The 17,045-nt window shown below is 47.4% G+C and overlaps 1 protein-coding gene across 1 annotated transcript; it reads right to left on the bottom strand.

The window, feature by feature from the left end:
• Positions 1 to 6,711: 6,711 nt before the first annotated feature.
• Positions 6,712 to 16,241, bottom strand: CRYBA2 (crystallin beta A2). The gene is made up of 4 exons (XM_015415369.1): positions 16,084 to 16,241; positions 14,172 to 14,313; positions 9,189 to 9,331; positions 6,712 to 6,859 (listed from the first exon to the last, which is right to left on the bottom strand). Exons 1-4 carry the CDS (start codon positions 16,239 to 16,241, stop codon positions 6,712 to 6,714), a joined length of 591 nt encoding a protein of 196 aa, XP_015270855.1.
• Positions 16,242 to 17,045: the final 804 nt, after the last annotated feature.

Here is a 17,045-nt window from a genome sequence, read left to right as displayed (position 1 = left end):
GCTCAGAAGCTCCAGTTTGTACAGAACACTGCATCTCAGTATACTCCCAATAATAACTGCATCTCAGTTATTGTTGGGAGTATTACACCTGCAACTGCATTGGTTGTGTATTAGTTACAGGTTTCAGTTCAAAGTACTGATTGTTATTCTGATCTACTTTTCCTCTGGCCTGTTCTCCACAACCAGTGGTGTGTGTGTGTGTGTGTGGAACTTGCTTACTGGGAATCCTACCCCTATCATTGCAGTACTGTGCCACCAGCCAGACTAGACCCCCAGAATGTCCTCCCAGTGGTCCAGCTCAGTGAAAGTGGGGTGTTGAATGTGCATGCATATTGGGTAACTATCTCCCTCCTCCTCACTAAATCCTCTAGCTGGCCTAGGTTTTGCTATCTAAGCACGAACAAACAATCAGGCTCCTGAATGAGTTACTAATGTATGATCTGAGATCTTTAAAAGGAAAGATTTTTATTTAACTAGAAAACACTTATCAATTGAAAACCCAGGGAATACATATCAGAGCAAAAGTACATGTGACACAGAAACTAAGAGAAGAACCAAAAACAAAGCACTGAGAGGTTTCTCCAGTGACTGATTTTACCTTGGCATTTCTCCATGAGAAATGGGCTCAAGACAACTGGAAGTTATACAACGGAGGATGGCCCAAATAGACTTCATTCAGCTTTCCTGTGTCAAACTCTGCTTTGTTTGTCATAGTTATGGGGGGAAGGGAAATTCCTGAGGGTGTGTGTGAGAGTATGAGAGTGGCACCATTGTAACTCTTCCCAAGACAAGCCTCTCCACAGAGATGACCTTGAAGCAGGCTCTGTGCTAGCCTTGCTGTCTTAACTAAGAGGACTGGGAACTTATAGGTGGGTGTAGATGCTAACGGCTTAGGCAGGACGGCTGAATGAAACAATTGGATGAACCGGGGGGGGGGGCACGCTACATTTTAATTGTCTATATCTGTAGAGGTTACTGCCAAAAAACTTCACTTCTGACACAGTACTGTTCTAACCTGAATCATGCTGATATCTCAATAAACAATAAACAAATCACTGCCAAAGAGAGTGTTGTTGGGAGTTGCTTGACCAGGAGTCTGACAAAGTGTCAGAACTCCCTTTCTCTCTTCAACCATCACATCACTGAAGTGATGGCTGACAAAGGCGAAGGCACAGGGATGGGCACCGGGTCTGAAACCAAACTCCTGGGCCCGGCTCCTGACAAGAAAACCAAGAAACCAGCTGGCCCCAAACCCAAGAAGCAACCGGACATTGGGGCCAAGCCTAAAGACCACCGTGGTGGTCACAACCGGTAGGACAACCCAGTGTGGCTGGTAAGCATACCGAGTTTCAGGGGCACAAAGGCATTTGGGGAGCGAGAAGGGAGGCGAGCCTCCCACACCTTCCAGGATGATCCTGAGTGCCTGTAAGTGGTAGAGGCCCTGGGAGAAGAGACGAGCACTGAGCAGGCGAACATGGAGCTGAGAGCCAAGCTGAAGGAGCTCAAGGAGGGTCTCCAAAACTTCATAGAGCATCTCCCTGTAGTCGTCAGGGAACTCATGCAATGGGAGGCCAAAGAGGCCGAGGAACAGCTGGATAAGGGGGAGCAGTGCAGACAGCCACCGGGACCCCCGCCCCCTCCTCTGGTAGGACCAATCCAGGGCCAAGAGTGACCCCGAGATGCGCTCAAGGTGACATTTGATGGCAACCCTGAGAAGCTGGCGTTCTTCATGCTGCAGGTGCAGAAGTTCCTGAGAAAGTGGGACCACACCTTCACCTCCAATGAACATCGTGTGGACTACATGGGGTCGCGACTTCAAGACCGGGTGGCTGACTGGTTTGTGGGCCTATACAGCGTTGGAGGTCCTGAACTGCACAACATGGATGCCTTCATGCAAGCACTATGGCACCAGTATGAAGACCCCCTGGAGTTGGAGAAGGCACAGACTCACCTCAGGGACTTGAGACAAGGGGGCCGGTCAGTGCAGAAGTACTCAGATGAGTTTAAGACCTACACTGCCAAACTGCAGGGATAACCTAAAGAGGTTCTCATTGAGCTCTACCGGACCGGGCTGAACACCACAATTTTGGAGCAGGCTCTGGCCCAAGACAACCCACTGACCCTCAGCCGCTGGATACAAGTGGCTTGCAAGGCAGAAAACAGGTGCAAAGATGCTGGGGAATGCATCCGGGAGCTCGAAGACACAGCGCGGAAGGGGCCCGACGACCAGAGGTGACTGAGAGCAATGGATGTGCATGGGATTTTGCCTGAAATGTAGAGCACCGGGGCATTTCGCCACAAACTGCCCAGGAAGTAAGAGCCCCGAGAAGGCACGCAAGGAAGAAGCCAAGGAGAAAAGACCCAAGACCCCAAGCCAATGCCCCAAGTTGCCCAAGGCTCTGCAAACAGCAGCGAGAGATGAGGTGAAGGGCAACTCCTCCAGTGAGAGTGATGTGTCTCAGCTGGCAGGAAAAGGCCGGGACCTGCTTTGAAGGGCGCTGACCAGCAGGTCCGAAAGTCTCTGGTGTAAGACATGATGAGACCTTCCTCCCCCCTCTTCTATTTGACTGTGATCATAGTCAATCCTGAGGGGGGGACGTGTATTAGGGTCAGAGCCCTTATTGATTCAGGACGTACCCAGGACTTAGTCATGGACTTGGGGGCCAAAGTACATAAACTACAGGAGCCCATAGTATTTTCCCAAATGGAAGAAAATACTATGAGGGGGGAGGCCTGCCGGTACCACACTGTCCACCTACCAGTGGGGGTGGCATCTCACTGGGAGCTATGCTCTTTTGTAGTAAACCCTTCTGTGATGTTCTCTATGGTGCTTGGGAGCCTGTGGCTTCAAGCCCACGATCCGTATGTCCAGTGGAGTACAGGGACTATGACATTCCTAGACCCCCGATGCAAGGAGCATCTCTGGAACACTGACTGGGGAGAAGAGCCTCACCCCATGGCTGAACACGTGTGCCTGGCATGGGAAGAGTTAAATCTGATCCCGCCTGAATACCGGGACTTGGCCAGGGTTTTTGAGGAGGAGGAGACAGACGGACTACCCCCTCATCATAAAACTGACTGTGCAATTGAGATACTGCTGGGGCATAAAAGGCCCAAAGGGAAAATCTATTCCATGATCCCAGCAGAGAAGGAGAAACTACGACGGTTCATTGATAAAAATCTGGCCAGGGGGTTCATACACCCAGCAGCCTCCCCATTCACCACACCAGTGTTATTCCGGAAAAAGAAAGATGGGAGGTTGAGGCTGTGCATGGACTACCAGGGGTTGAATGCAGTGTCTATGTCGAATGCCTGCCACCTACCCCTCATCAAAGACTTGCTCACTGAGGCCTCCCAGGGCTGGATCTTTACCAAACGAGATTTGAGAGATGCATACTTCAGAGTACATATAAGGGAGGGGGATGAGCACAAAAAACAGCATTCAATACCCCGCTGGGATTACATTCAGTGTAGCTCTTTGTTCCGAATAGATAGCTTCAATACAATTTCTGAACTGTTGTCCCGTATCAATTTTTTCCATCATCTGTAACATAAACTTCCAATTAAGATTGTCAAATGCTTTTTCCGCATCCACAAACAAAAAAGTTACCTCTTTTTCAGGGGAGTTGGTGCAGGATGTCTTGAAAGCCCTCTATGAGAACCGCCTAAACTTTCCAAGTGCGAGTTCCACAGAAAGGAGCTGGCTTTCCTTGGGTACATAAGAACATAAGAACATAAGAAATGCCAATGTCAGATCAGGCCAAAGGCCCATCCAGTCCAACACCTAGGACCTCCTTCAGACTGGTAGAGAGATCTCCCTTGTCTGTTCCTGGCTCCTTGTGCAGATGTTTGATCTTGAAATTAGATATATGATGGCAATACTCAGGGGTCATTTCCTGCAGGAGCGCACAGGAGCAGAGCTCTGGCAGTAAAGAGCCCAGGGGGCGGGCACATGCAACAAGCCCCACCCCCTGCTCCCAGCAGCCCTCAGTCAGAGCAAGAAGCAGTCAGGTAAGTTGCAGAGCCCCCCCCCGGCCCCCGGTTCAAAACAGTCCTGTGGCACTTTTAAGACCAAGTTTTATTCAGGCTCAAGCTCTCCCTCCTCTGTGAGGACAGATCTGCACGTCCCCCCCTCCCAATAGCTAGCAATCCAAAACAGTCCAGTGGAGCCTGAGTGTTGCCTTCTGACACACTTCCAGTGGGTGTCAGGGAGTGTGGCATATGCAAATAAGTTATGCTAATGAGCTCCTGCACCCCTTTTTCTACAAAATGACCCCTGATTGCAAGCATTGGTGGGAATTAATGTATCTCCCTTCACCTGCTCCATATGGGTGGGAAAGATTAATGTAGACTGGATCAGCTGAGAAAGCTGATTTAGTGACTAACTGGGAGTGGGATCTGTCTGTTTCTTGGGTCTGACTGTTTGCATTTCCCCATCCCCTCCAGAATGAGGTTGCCCATTGCAAATGAAAAATGCTTCCTGCTGGATTTCTGGGCGGGTGTGTCTGCGTGGCTGAGCTTGGAAGGTGGAGTCTGGCAAATTTTCCCTGAAGGGAGGGGCTCCAACCAAGTCACAGGCATAGCTGTGCAAGTGTCATGTCAAAGTCACACCATGAAGGATATTGAGGGGGGAGGGAATAAACACACTCTTCCATTGTCTTCCAAGATCTTTCCACCAGAGGCCAGGCCCGAGTTTCGATTGTTTTTACCTTGTTGCAAAATTGAAAAGAACTGCGGTGGCATTTCAAACACATTTATTATTAATCCACATGGGTAAGCTAGCTGCTAGAATCTATGACATCTCAATTTGTTCCTGAGAACTAATGTTTGAACATGCTTGGAAGCAAAAAGAAATTACTGCTAACTCCAGGGTTGCCAGTTCAAGATCCTCTAAATTCTTTCACAGATTGATTGACTTAGATCTGGCTCAAATGAAAGAAGCAGCTAAAAGCCAGTTTGGTGCAGTGGTTAAGTGCTCGGACTCTAATCTGGGAGAACCGGGTTTGATTCCCCACTCCTCCACTTGCACCTGGCAGGATGACCTTGGGCAAGCCGTAGTTCTGGCACAGCTGTTCTTGAAAAAGAGCAGTTTCTCTCAGAGCTCTCTCAGCCCCACGTACCTCACAGGGTGTCTGTTGTGGGGAGGGGAAGGGAAATGAGTTTGTAAGTTGCTCTGAGACTCCTTTGGGTAGTGAAGGGCGGAGTATAAATTCAATCTCTTCTTCTTCTAAAAGTACATATGAATAGACCAAGTAACTCTAATGTTACTTCCCATAGACCAAGTAACTCTAATGTTTCCACAAATTTAGCATAAGGGGTAAGGCCCTCCAGGAAGGCTTGTGTCCTTGTACTTCTCATTTTAGGGTTTCAGCGCAATCCTAAGCATGGTTACCCAGACATAAGTCCTATTGAGCACCAGTGGGGCTGCTTGGGATCATAGTATCTATCATCCTCAAGAATCTGCTTTAGCCTTGGCAATCACACTGTGGCACAGTGAGGTGTTTTAATCACCCGCAAAAATATAAGGCAGCTCAGTCTGACAGCGGTTTTGTTCGCTCTTCCCAGATTGGAGCTTTGTAAGACTATTTCAGTTTGAATATTTCACATATTTCCAAGTTTGGGTTTCCATGAATAGTTACCAACTGGTCAACCAACCTTTGTAAGCTGCACCTTTAAACAGCTGCTAGATGCACAGGTGTTGCCAACTGAAAAGCCTCACCCGCAGATCAAGCTGCTTTTAAAGGCACAAGAACAAGCCAGGCCGTTGGGGAGGGGAAAACCTTGGGAGAGACTGCTTTAGATGGCCAAGCAGGCACATTTTGGTGCAAGTAGCAGGGATAATTAAACTGGTTGCACACATTGACCTCTTTATATGATCTACATAGACCCAGATCTTCCAGCTTATTTTTTATAGCATCCTTTGTATTTCATTGTTTATGGGACATTTAATATGAGAAAGAATGCCACCCGCAAAAGGAAGCCTGCACACAGATATTACAAACAAGGGTGGCTAACCTTTCAGCGGGCCACAGTAACTGTGCATTTAACTGCAGTGAAATGTGCAGACAGCAGCAGGCAGTAAAGCTGCGAGAAGCTTATCCTGCTGATCCCCACACGTCAGAATGCTGTTAAAACCAGGACTGGCCCAGGAAACTTTGTTATCTTACACAAACTATGGCTTTGGTGTATCCCCTCCACCCACATTCAATATAGAGAAGAAGAATAGGGATAATGGTAAAAAGTGCAGAAAGGAAATCATCCTCCATTTAATTGGATGCCCTTTAAAGCCTGGGGTCCTAGGTGACCACCTGTTTCACCTCTATGTTTGGGCTGGCCCTGGTTAGAACCACCAAAGCAAACCAAGACCGGCTTTATTCTCTGGGACCATGGACAACCCCCTCAGTAAGCCTGGACCAATGGGAGTGCCAACAGTTGCCCGTAGTTCTCATCGAAGGCTGCATTCGATGATGAACTCTGCCTGGCTTCTTTGGATTCTGTGCCAATGGACAAGCCAACCACTCCCCAACCAGCAACCCCAAACACAGAGGTTTGCACTGACAGATGACCAAAACAGAAAGCAGGGTTTGGTAAATGCCTTTATTGGCTACTAGGTATAGCTCTACTGTTAGGTGGACCCTCGGGCACAAAGGCAGGCATGTGGGGGGATGGAGGTGTGCAGGAGGGTCAGACATCTTGCTGCTGAGACCTGGCTCAGTGCTGGACACGGCGGATGGACTGGATCTGGTTGGTGTGGGCTTGGGTGCTGTAGTCACTGTATTTCCTGTATTCTCCACTCTGTCGGTCCCGCTCCAGAATATACTGGTAGCCCCGGTAGCCTGGATACTGGTATGCCACCCACCTAAGGCAACAAAGCAGAGCATTGGCAAAACAGGTAGTCCCAGCCCTCCACTCGGTCCTTCGTGGAGAAAGGGATAGAACAGTGCACCATTACTACTGAATCTCTATTCAGAGTGCCAAACCTCAGATGGGTTTGGGGCACAAAGACACAAGGGGCTTGTGGGGCAGCTTCTCTCTAACAAAGGAAAAGTGTTATTAAATGGGAAAGACCCTTGGGATCAGCCCTGTCCAAGTCCTTGCAGTATTTACATAAATGCTGCAGCCAAGTGAGGATCACACATGAGAGAAGCCGTTTCCCACATGGTTTTTTGTCTGTGCAAAGGAAAGGGGACATAAAGGTACTCATCTAGCTTCACATTGTTCCTTTCACTGAAGGAGCGTTGCACGGGCAGTTGGACTATACACACTACGCTCCTTGTGCAATCGTGAATGCTAACCATTTTACTTCAATCAGATATCATTGCATAAATGCATTGTTAAATAAATGACTGTGGTGCAGATGTGCAAACACAGGCTGAGACCACACCTGTAGCCTTTGCGTTACGTTTTGTATACGTGGGTATAAGTGGCTATAAGTGTTCGGATATAATGGAAGTTTTCACAACAGTGTGCCACAGGTTTAAAAACAGCAACACTTCTCCTAAGGTAAGGGCAATTATGCTTGTGGGAGGAGGCATGCTAGAGTCACAGAGTAGCAGTGCTAGATTGCCCCAAAGACTCCAAGGCCATGACTAAAAGCTCAGACTCTCTGCTCATTAGACTTCCACAGAGCAACGTGCACAATTCAAAGTGAGAGCCAGTTTGGTGTAGTGGTGAAGTGCGCGGACTCTAATCTGGGAGAATCGGGTTTGATTCCCCACTCCTCCACTGGCACCTGGCTGGATGACATTGGGCAAGCCGTAGTTCTGATCAGAGCTGTCCATGAAAAAGAGCAGTTTCTGTCAAGAGCTCTCTCAACCCCACCTACCTCACAGGGTGTCTGTTGTGGGGAGGGGAAGGGAAAGGAGTTTGTGAGCCGTTCTGAGACACCTTTGGGTAGTGAAGGGGGAGGTATAAATCCAATCTCCTCTTCTCTTCTTCTTCTTCTACCTGATGCCACAAGCAAAGGGCAAGAGCACCCCAGATAGAAGCAGAGTGAGCCTATGGTTTGGAAGATCCTTCCTTTTGTTGCATATGCTCAACCTACTTTTGTATCTATTACAGTCGTTTGGCAGGGGTGGGTTTTTTTTGGGGGGGGTATTGTTTCAAAAATATGCAAAGCCTGTTTGGCCAAAAGCAATGCTGGGACAAAAGAAATGTGTCTATAAATTGTAGGAAACAATGCATCTCTCATACCACTCTGTCTCGTTAAATTACTACCTGATTCTAACCCAAGTGTGTTTAAAGAGTGCGCATTTGGCGCTCTGTTGTGGGATGAGGATGGGGATCATCAGGCAGCAGGCTCCGGGAAGGGTGCCTGTTCAGCGGCCGCTCCCCCTCCCCCTTTAGTTCCAAGAACCTGAAGCAGGAGCTGCATCCGTTTCCAAAAAATTATTGAGTATCAGAGAGTGACAGAAGGATAATGAAAAATCGTCTTGTTCTTGCTTCTGAAGAACTCCACTGATCTCCCCACCTCTGTTTTTCTTCCAGTTCCCCAAATCAGCCATGATTTTTTTCACTCTTACAGCCCAAAATACCCACAGCCACTTGAGGGTATCTTGTCTTTTTCTCTCTTTCTTCCTCTTGACTTGAGACTCCCTTTCTGGACATTTATGTGCTGAACAACTTTCTCTTCTTTCAAAGCCCACCCCACTTGTACATAGCCTTCCTTTGCCTTTGGTGTAGTGGTTAAGTGCACAGACTCTAATCTGGGAGAACTGGGTTTGATTCCCCTCTCCTCCACTTGTACCTGGCTGGATGACCTTGGGCAAGCCCTAGTTCTGATAAGAGCTGTCCTTGAAAAAGAGCAGTTCCTGTCAGAGCTCTCTCAGCCCCGCCTACCTCACAGGGTGTCTGTTGTGGGGAGGGGAAGGGAAAGGAGTTTGTAAGCCACTCTGAGACACCTTTGGGGAGTGAAGGGCGGGGTATAAATCCAATATCTTCTTCTTCTACCTGTTTCCCCTGACTTTGGGCAACCTTTTTGGGTTTTGTGTTCTCTGAAGGACCATATATGTTAGTGACACTATTTAATTTAATTAATAATGGCAGTCCAGGCCATTCGTGCTTTCTCACAATTCAGCCAACAATGCTCATTGGTACTCTTGGACAGGTAAGAGTGAGGAATGGGAAAGTCTGACCACTAAATCCAAAGCCTTCCCAACCGAGCCTCCAGCCCAGAAGGTTTCACTTACGCTCCAGAGATGACCTTGATGGAGCCCACTTCCTTGGTGCTCCAGCCCATGGCCTGCAGGGATGGGTAGTCATCGCTGAGCTCAAACTTGCGTCCTTGGAAGTTCTCGCCCTCATATAGGGTCACTTTGCTGTCACTGTGGCTCTGCCATGTGGGGTGAAGTGGAGAGTGAATCAGTGTGGGAATGTCAACCTAAGCAAAATCCATTCATGCTCCACCTACAATTAAATTTCCCGTCTCTTCCTCTCAGTCCCCCACCCCTGGGTCTTGGTCCCATCTCACTGTACATCTAACCTCTCCTTACATGCTGAGATATTAATGCATCTGCATTCACAGGGCAAGGGAGGAAGGAAGGATCATATTACAACTCCCATAGTATAAGCTACTGGCTGCCGACCCTCTCTGCTTCCCCACTCAGCCTGGTGCCATGCACGGAGTAGCGGGGGTCACTTTGATTTGTGTTTCTTTGGTCTCCCCCTCCCCCCCATTTAAGAGATGTCCCATGTTTGAAAGCTTATCCTTTATTTTAGAATAGCACAACACAAGATTTGCCTCACTGGATCAGACCATTTTTTTTTATCAGACATTCTCACAGCAACCAGCCAGATGCCTCTAGAACCCTGACCTCCAACACTGATCACCCAGTTGCTTCTTTTATAAAGTATTCCTTCCCCAAAGCAAATAGACATTCCTGCACTTCACTGGGGCAGGAGGTGCCTTAGAAGAACACACCACTTTTGTGCCTGCCTGGAGCACATGTTGGAAGGCAGCTGCCTCGGTTATAGGAGGACACTTGGCCTGGAACTTCCCAACATTTTGCAAAGCTTCCCAATGTTTTTTGATTGGCTCCAAACCCCATAGCAGCCATTTTGTTATTGCACCCACGACCCATTTTCAAAACTCTGAAAGTGCCCTCAGGGGTTGAACGCCCCTGATCTAGAAGTTCATAAGTAGAGTTGCAGAATGGTTGCCACTGCCTGTCCCCATCCTCTGATAGTTGTTCTATTTCCTCTATGCATGAAAGTTCTGTTTAGCTACCATACCTAAAGCAGAATTCCACATGACATAGGGAAAGCCTTTCTCAAAGTGCCCTCAGAATGTCCCTTCATTCTGATCTGACAATCTTAGCCATCAAGAATGGACAGTAGGATGAGCAAATGAGTCAGTAAACGCCTGTTAAGGCGGACAGAGTCCCCATTTAATAAGGAGAAGAGATGGACGGGCAGGAATCTAAAGCCCCAAGGAAGCAAAACAGAGAGAATGAGCACTGGCCCCTTAACACTGAAGAGCTGCATTGGATACCTCTCCACTTCCTCTGTTCTCCTCATTCAGCTCTCCTTTACCATTGGCTCTTGTTAGCTTCCCTCCGCTGTTTCACTGCCCAGTTAGCAGAAGTATTTGTTATTACTATGTGCAAAGGACAGAACTTGCTTTTACTGCATTATCTTCTACCTTTGTAACCCACTTTCTGCATTTTGGTATCTCATGCCTTAGACAGGTTTCTTCCTCATTTGTTGGTTGGTTTGCAGCTCTGTAATTCTAGTCCTACTGCATTGTTAATTGGATATTTTATGTTGTCTTGATCAAATTCTTTTTGAGAGTTTGTAATCTACCTTGCATGCCAGTGAGAAAGGCAGACCACAAATGAAGTACGTAAACAGAAGAGCAAGTTTTAGCAAGTACGGTTTTCCTTCACAACAATCTGCACCAATCAGAATTCCCGCCCCCCCCCCTTTGTTATTCACCCATTCTGGCCTTGCTTACCATTTTTTTCCTGCCCACAGCTCCCATTGTAACCTTGCCTGCAGCCTTGGATTTTTCACTCCTCCACCCTCTTAGCCATGCAAAGGTCTCCTGCTCTCAGAGACTCCTATACCCTTTCCACCCTGGAATCCTTTGCCTCTAGATCACTGTTGGTGCATATGAGGCCACCCAGTCATTCTGGTGTCTGGCTTAAGGATACGACCACTGGACTTTCCTTAGGGGCCTTCATTCTCTCATGCACCTGCCAAATACTTGTGGTGGACGATGGTTAAATCCCTCCACGTGTGCTCTCAGGTGTCCATGGCCCCAAGAAAGCAGGGGAAAAAGGCTTGAAATGCTATGACCATAAGAGACGAGTCCTCCCACCTTTCCAAGTGATCTGGATTTGTAGACTGCTGTTATTCCTGGACTGAAAGGGTTACATTGTTCAACTTACATCTGAAACTGGGCACAGCTGCCTCTCCCTCCCTCCCTCCCGTCACCCATTCCTGCAGCCTGCGTTCAGCCAAGCCATCCCGCCAGCCAGAAACGAGATGGTATCTCACACCCCTTTATTAAAGTGCGGGCGTAATCTGACTGCTTGTTATTAAAGCCTAGAGCTGGGGACGTGCAGAGATTTTCAACCCTGGTGAGAAACAGAAGCAGCCGCTCCTGAGATGGAGCGATATGCCCCACCAGTTATAGCCTCTTTGCAAAGGGTGTGATAGATTATGTCCAGATTGACTGTCACATGCTGCTCCCTTCCTTCTTCTTGTCCTCTTCCTTCCCCACACCTCAGCTGGTCCTGGACTCTTCTGTCAATGAATAAAACAATTTTCTGCCCCAATAAACACTCCCTTGCATTGCTTCTTGATTTGCATCTGACATCTTTTTAATATATGCAGATTTATAAATTGCTTTCTTTGCACCTTCCATTGAGGTTCTCCCATCTTCCAAAGGCCAGGAGGTAACCTTACCTAACTGTCTCCCTTATCTCTCCAAGGCTGGGCTAAGATGGATGCATAATTCCTGAAAATGCTACCCACTCTGCATTCTTGTCTCCAAAAGGTTCCACGTATGCAGTGTAATTTGAGCTCTGCATAACCTCAGTTTTCAGGAGGTGGTCAAAATGCACCACATAATAGGTATTCCCATTTCTGTGACTCTCTCCATTCCCTTCCATCACACTCTTTTCCCACTTCAGTCACAAGCTGGTGGGACTGGGAGACAGTGCAGCATTCGCCTCTAACTGGGCAGTTCTACTGTCTGCATCATCATTCAGGTTAGTATGGCCAGTTCAGACCCCAAAAGGGATCCTGTACCTTTCAGAGTTATCTTGAGGGGGAAATTCTCCTGTCACTGCAGATGATGGGAGAGAACCCAGATCTTTTACTTCCATTTCACTCTTTAAAATGACAGGAGTCCTCTGCAAGCCTGGAGGAAAATGTCCTGTCCCCATGGGGTCGCGAAGAGTCGGACTCGACTGTGCGACTGAACAACAACAAAAGGTTCCCTTGCTCGAAAGCCAGTCGAGTCCGACTCTAGGGTTGCGATGCTCATCTCCATTTCAAAGCCGAAGGGCCAGCGCTGTCCGAAGACGTTTCCGTGGTCATGTGGCCGGCATGACTAAACACCGAGGCGCACGGAACGCTGTTACCTTCCCACCGAAGTGGTACCTATATATCTATTTGCAATGTTTTGCTTTCGAACTGCTAGGTTGGCAGGAACTGGAACTAGAGACGGGAGCTCACTCCATCATGCGGCACCTGGGTCTCGAACTGCTGAACTACTGACCTTCCACAGCCTGCAGTTCAGTGTCTTAACCACTTGAGCCACCACAGCTCCTTTAATATAGCTCTCCCTTTAATAGAGGCTTAAGGTGTGAGAATGGGCAGCTGAAGCTTTCCATGGCAGGGAGGTAAATAGCATTATCTGGAAAATAACATCCTATTAAGCCTCTATTAAAGGGATAGGACATTTATTTCCTCCAGGCAGTTGGCAAGCCTAAATCTGAACCTAGCCATTCTGACTTACATGAGTGCAGGGAACTTCCTTATATTGAGTCAGAGTAGTGGTCTAGCTAGGTCAGTATTGCCTGCTCTGACTGGCAGCAGCTGTCCAGAGTCTCCAGTAGAGGATTTTCACATCACATGTTACTTGACCCTTTAAATTGGAAATGTAGCCTGGGACCTTCTGTATGCAGAGCAGATGCTCTACCACTGACACGTGGCCCCTTGGCTTCTAGTCTGCCTGGCAAGGGTCCTCCAGGGTCTCAGGCAGAGGTCACCTCCTGGCTGATGCTTTTGACTGGAGATGCTGGTGACTGAACCTGGGGCCTCCTACCGGCAAAGCAGATGCTCGACCACTGAGGTACCTACAGACATGCAAAGCATTTGCTCTGTTTTTTTAAAGCCAGTCTCCTTCACAGTAGGTCACTAGGCTGAATGGGGCGGTAATAGCATTTTTCTTTTTCTTTCCCACTATATAATTAATTGCCTGCCTCCTCAGATTGGTCAAGTCATAACCACCATTAAACTCCTTAATAGTGTAAGAAATTAGGTAGGTGTAACCTCTCTAATGCCTTCCTCCCCCTGGCCCTTCCAGCTACATTCTCCCCCTCCATTCCAGAACAAGTAGGACACACACACCCCCGTGACAGGTCTGACAGGCCAATGGCCATAACTTCTGTGCAGGGTATTCAACTAACAGAATTTCTCAATAGCCTACAGAGTTCTGATTATGCACTCTGTGTAATTCAAAGGCTTGTTTACTCCTGTTCCAACTGCAGTTTCCCCAGTAAAAAGCATCACCTATTTTGCATCTGCAGGATGTCAACTTGTCAGTGACCCTGTTAATTTCATTTTTGGGTAGCTAATTTCACTCCCTCCAGCAATTTCATTTTAACTTCCTTTGTCCTTGACAGGTTTCCTGTCATGCTTCTATATAGTTTATGATAAGCAAATGAAACTAATATATTCCAGAGGTGGCTTTTTATTAGGCCGATGTTTTCCAAAGGCTGGCTGGCTGATCAACGTAGGATGGCGTTTGCCCATTGGCCCTCACCATTTGGGGCTCCATTTGTCCGAAACCCTTACCAAACCCTTTTGGTTCGCTTTACTTCCTGCTCTCTGGAAGATCACTGGAAGCAGATCAGGGGGGGTCTTCCTTTCCAATTGAAAGGAGGATCCAGAAAGTCCCATACAGGTGTGTTTAAGAGGTAGGGAAAACACACTGAACTCACGGCACACTTGATAGCTCGAAAAGAGAGCAGGTGTTCAGTCCGGTAAGCACTGTTTCCACTCCAGGCCTCCCAACGGGGGTAGTCCCCTTTCTCCAAGATGAACTGCTGTCCTTGGTATTCAGGATACTCAAATCCCACCCAGCTGCAGGAGAATTGGGTGGTGGGAGGGGGGGAGGAGAGTGAGAAGACAATGAGCTCTGGACGCTGCAAGTTCTGAAATGCAAATCAGATTCTGCAACAACAACAACAACAACAACAACAACCCCCTCTATGGCTGGGGGAAGACAGGCAAGGCCCCATGCAGGGCTTCCCACTGCCTATCCTGTCACTAAGGTAGCAGTTTCTTGGCGTGGGTTCTCCAGATTATAACCTCCTCCCCGCCCCCTTTTAACTGACTTTTTAACATGCTCTCTCCCTCAGAGATGCTCAGGATAGTATGCATGTCTCCTCTCAGGCCTTGAGAGAGGGATCAGCAGCCAGAAGTGAACTGGAACCCAAGTGTTAATAGTTGAATCCACCAACAAGTTTCTTTTTAAGCTGAACTCTGCATGCATTGCTTAAAGAAGAGGAAACACATTACTGTACCTTCCAGATGTATCGGTATCTTCAAGAGCTAAATAGAAAGAACAATCCCACTAGGCGCCATTTCCCTTTGCTGCAATTCTCTGACAGGAAAAGCCATGTGTGGTGAAAATCTCTCTTCTCTGCAACTCCTTTTTAAACTGACTGTTTATTTAAAAAAATACAGGGACCTCCCAGTCTACAAAGATATTATTCAAATATTTAAGTGATAAATCTCATATTCTTACAAAAGGCGTGTGGGTTATGTGCTCCTGGAAACATCTAAAACTCCATCAGTCAAATGATTCAAGTTGTCAAATCAATCAATTGATTTAAATTCAAATGATTAATTTGTTCTATTTAAATATTATTTGTAATTTTCCACACCCAAAACAACCCTGTACTGACTGGCTCAAAGTCACCCGATAAAGTTTCTGACTAGGCAGGGATTTGAACTCCGGCGTCTATCACTCCAACCACAACCTCTAACACTGGCTTGCTCTAATTTATTTGCATTTCCCCATAACCTCAATACAGGTGCCTTTTGATTCATCTGAAGCTGGCATGAGGCAGGTTACAGTGAAGACAGTGTCCTCTTGAATGTTTTTCATTTCTTTCTTATTACAAAAAATGTATCCTGGTTCAGGCCCCTGTTAACATGCCCCCTGATCACACCACTAAAGCTTTAACACAAAGTCAGCCTTGCTACGTTAAATGAATATACTTTTGTCTCTCCTGTGGAGGTGCACAGCTAAGCTTTCCTATCAAATGCATCTGCTGACTTTCGATCTTTGGCTGTAACGCTAACTAATATATTACCAACTAATTCAGAATTATTGGAATTACCATGATCTGTTTCATCAGACATAAAAACATACATGCTACTCTGTTCTTCGATGCTTAAGGTAGCCTGGTGAGTTGGAGACGTGGAAGGGCCGGGCAACAGGCAAAGGATTGCAGCCAGCATCAGGAGAGACCGCCATGTGAACCAGGATCCCAGAGGTAAAGCCAGTTCCACTGCCCCAGTGCTGTCCTGACTGGCAGTATCAGGCGAGGGCTCTATTGGTATCCATGACAATTCCCTTTTTGCTTTTCTAATATTTTCCTTATCTCTCTTTGAGACACAGGTAGGCCGACAGCAGCAGCCCTGGGAAAAAGTATGTAACAACAGCCCAGAGACACCCCCTCCCCATCAGAGAGAACTAGATGGCAAAGCCTTGGTTGGGGCTGAATCCAGAGTAGGGGGGGAAGGAGCATTCCTGGTGGCTGCAGATGGAGACTGAGGGACAGAAAATGACTAGTTTTGTCATGGGGCAGCCCAGGAAACCTATAGTTGGCTGGAGGCACTTACGGGCCACTTTCCACCTTGAGAGAGCGGATCTTGCGGAAGCCTCGTTCCATGATGCTGGAACATTCCATCACAAACTCGCAGCGCTTCCCCTGGAAGTTTTCTTCCTCCCAGACGGTGATCTTGAAATGACCCAGAGTCTCCATGTGGTGGGTAGTCATGGGCAACTCTCCTGTTATGAAAATAATCCCAGATGTTAGGCTACAGCAACAGAATAAAGCATTTTTTGAATGGCAATTTAAACATTAACAGAATTTGTTGTTGTTGTTCAGTCGCACAGTCGAGTCCGACTCTTTGCGACCCCATGGACCAGCTCCCGCCAGGCCCTCCTGTCTTCCGCTGTCCTCTGAAGTTTGCTCAATTTTGCTCAATTTCATGTTCGTATTTATTCCATAATAACAGTTCGTATAACAGAATGTATAATATAAATGTTCGTATAACAGAATTTATTCCAACCTAAATGCTGAAATACCAAATCTCCTACGAAAGCGTATGTTAGAACAAATTTTGCTAGTCTTTAAGGTGTCACTGAACTCTTGGTTTAATCTTCTGTGGAAAAAATCTAATCTAATGTTTAGTACTCAGCCTTGAGCAACTGGCAATACTATGTGGGGGGATCGCTCCGTCCTGTTCTGCCCACAGTGTGATGGCGAAAGAACACCCACCTCAATAAATATTGGCTAGGATGCACCATGCAAGCTTTCTAAGCAGAGAAATGTACATAATCCCGATCTCCTAGAATTCAGGTTAGGACTCCTCTGGCAGGCAAAGCACCGGGAGAGCAATCAAAATTATCAGGTGCTGAGCAGGATGGCAGGGGATGGATTAGGTTCCCTGAGGTAGAAGAGACCATGGCCTTCCTTTTCAGCCATCCCTCTTCCTTCTGATCACCTTCTTCTAGTACCGCTTTCCCCATGATCAGCCCATACAATGGGGCACCTGACCAGAGGCATGCAAATGAAGTT

This window comes from Gekko japonicus, unplaced genomic scaffold (genome assembly GCF_001447785.1).
Source record: "Gekko japonicus isolate JY-2015 unplaced genomic scaffold, Gekko_japonicus_V1.1 scaffold881, whole genome shotgun sequence".
NCBI classification, from domain to species: domain Eukaryota; kingdom Metazoa; phylum Chordata; class Lepidosauria; order Squamata; family Gekkonidae; genus Gekko; species Gekko japonicus.
Note: the sequence above shows the minus strand (reverse complement) of the source record. Positions and strands in the feature narration are given on the sequence as shown.

Bases quoted from the DNA above. Each gene is read 5' to 3' on its own strand.
- CRYBA2 (XM_015415369.1), bottom strand. From the start codon at position 16,241: ATGACTACCCACCACATGGAGACTCTGGGTCATTTCAAGATCACCGTC. The intron at 9,332-14,171 runs GTGAGTTCAGTG...CCCACATGGCAG, and splicing joins TTCGAGCTATCAAGTGTGCC to AGCCACAGTGACAGCAAAGT. The intron at 6,860-9,188 runs GTAAGTGAAACC...TTGTTGCCTTAG, and splicing joins ATCAAGGTCATCTCTGGAGC to GTGGGTGGCATACCAGTATC.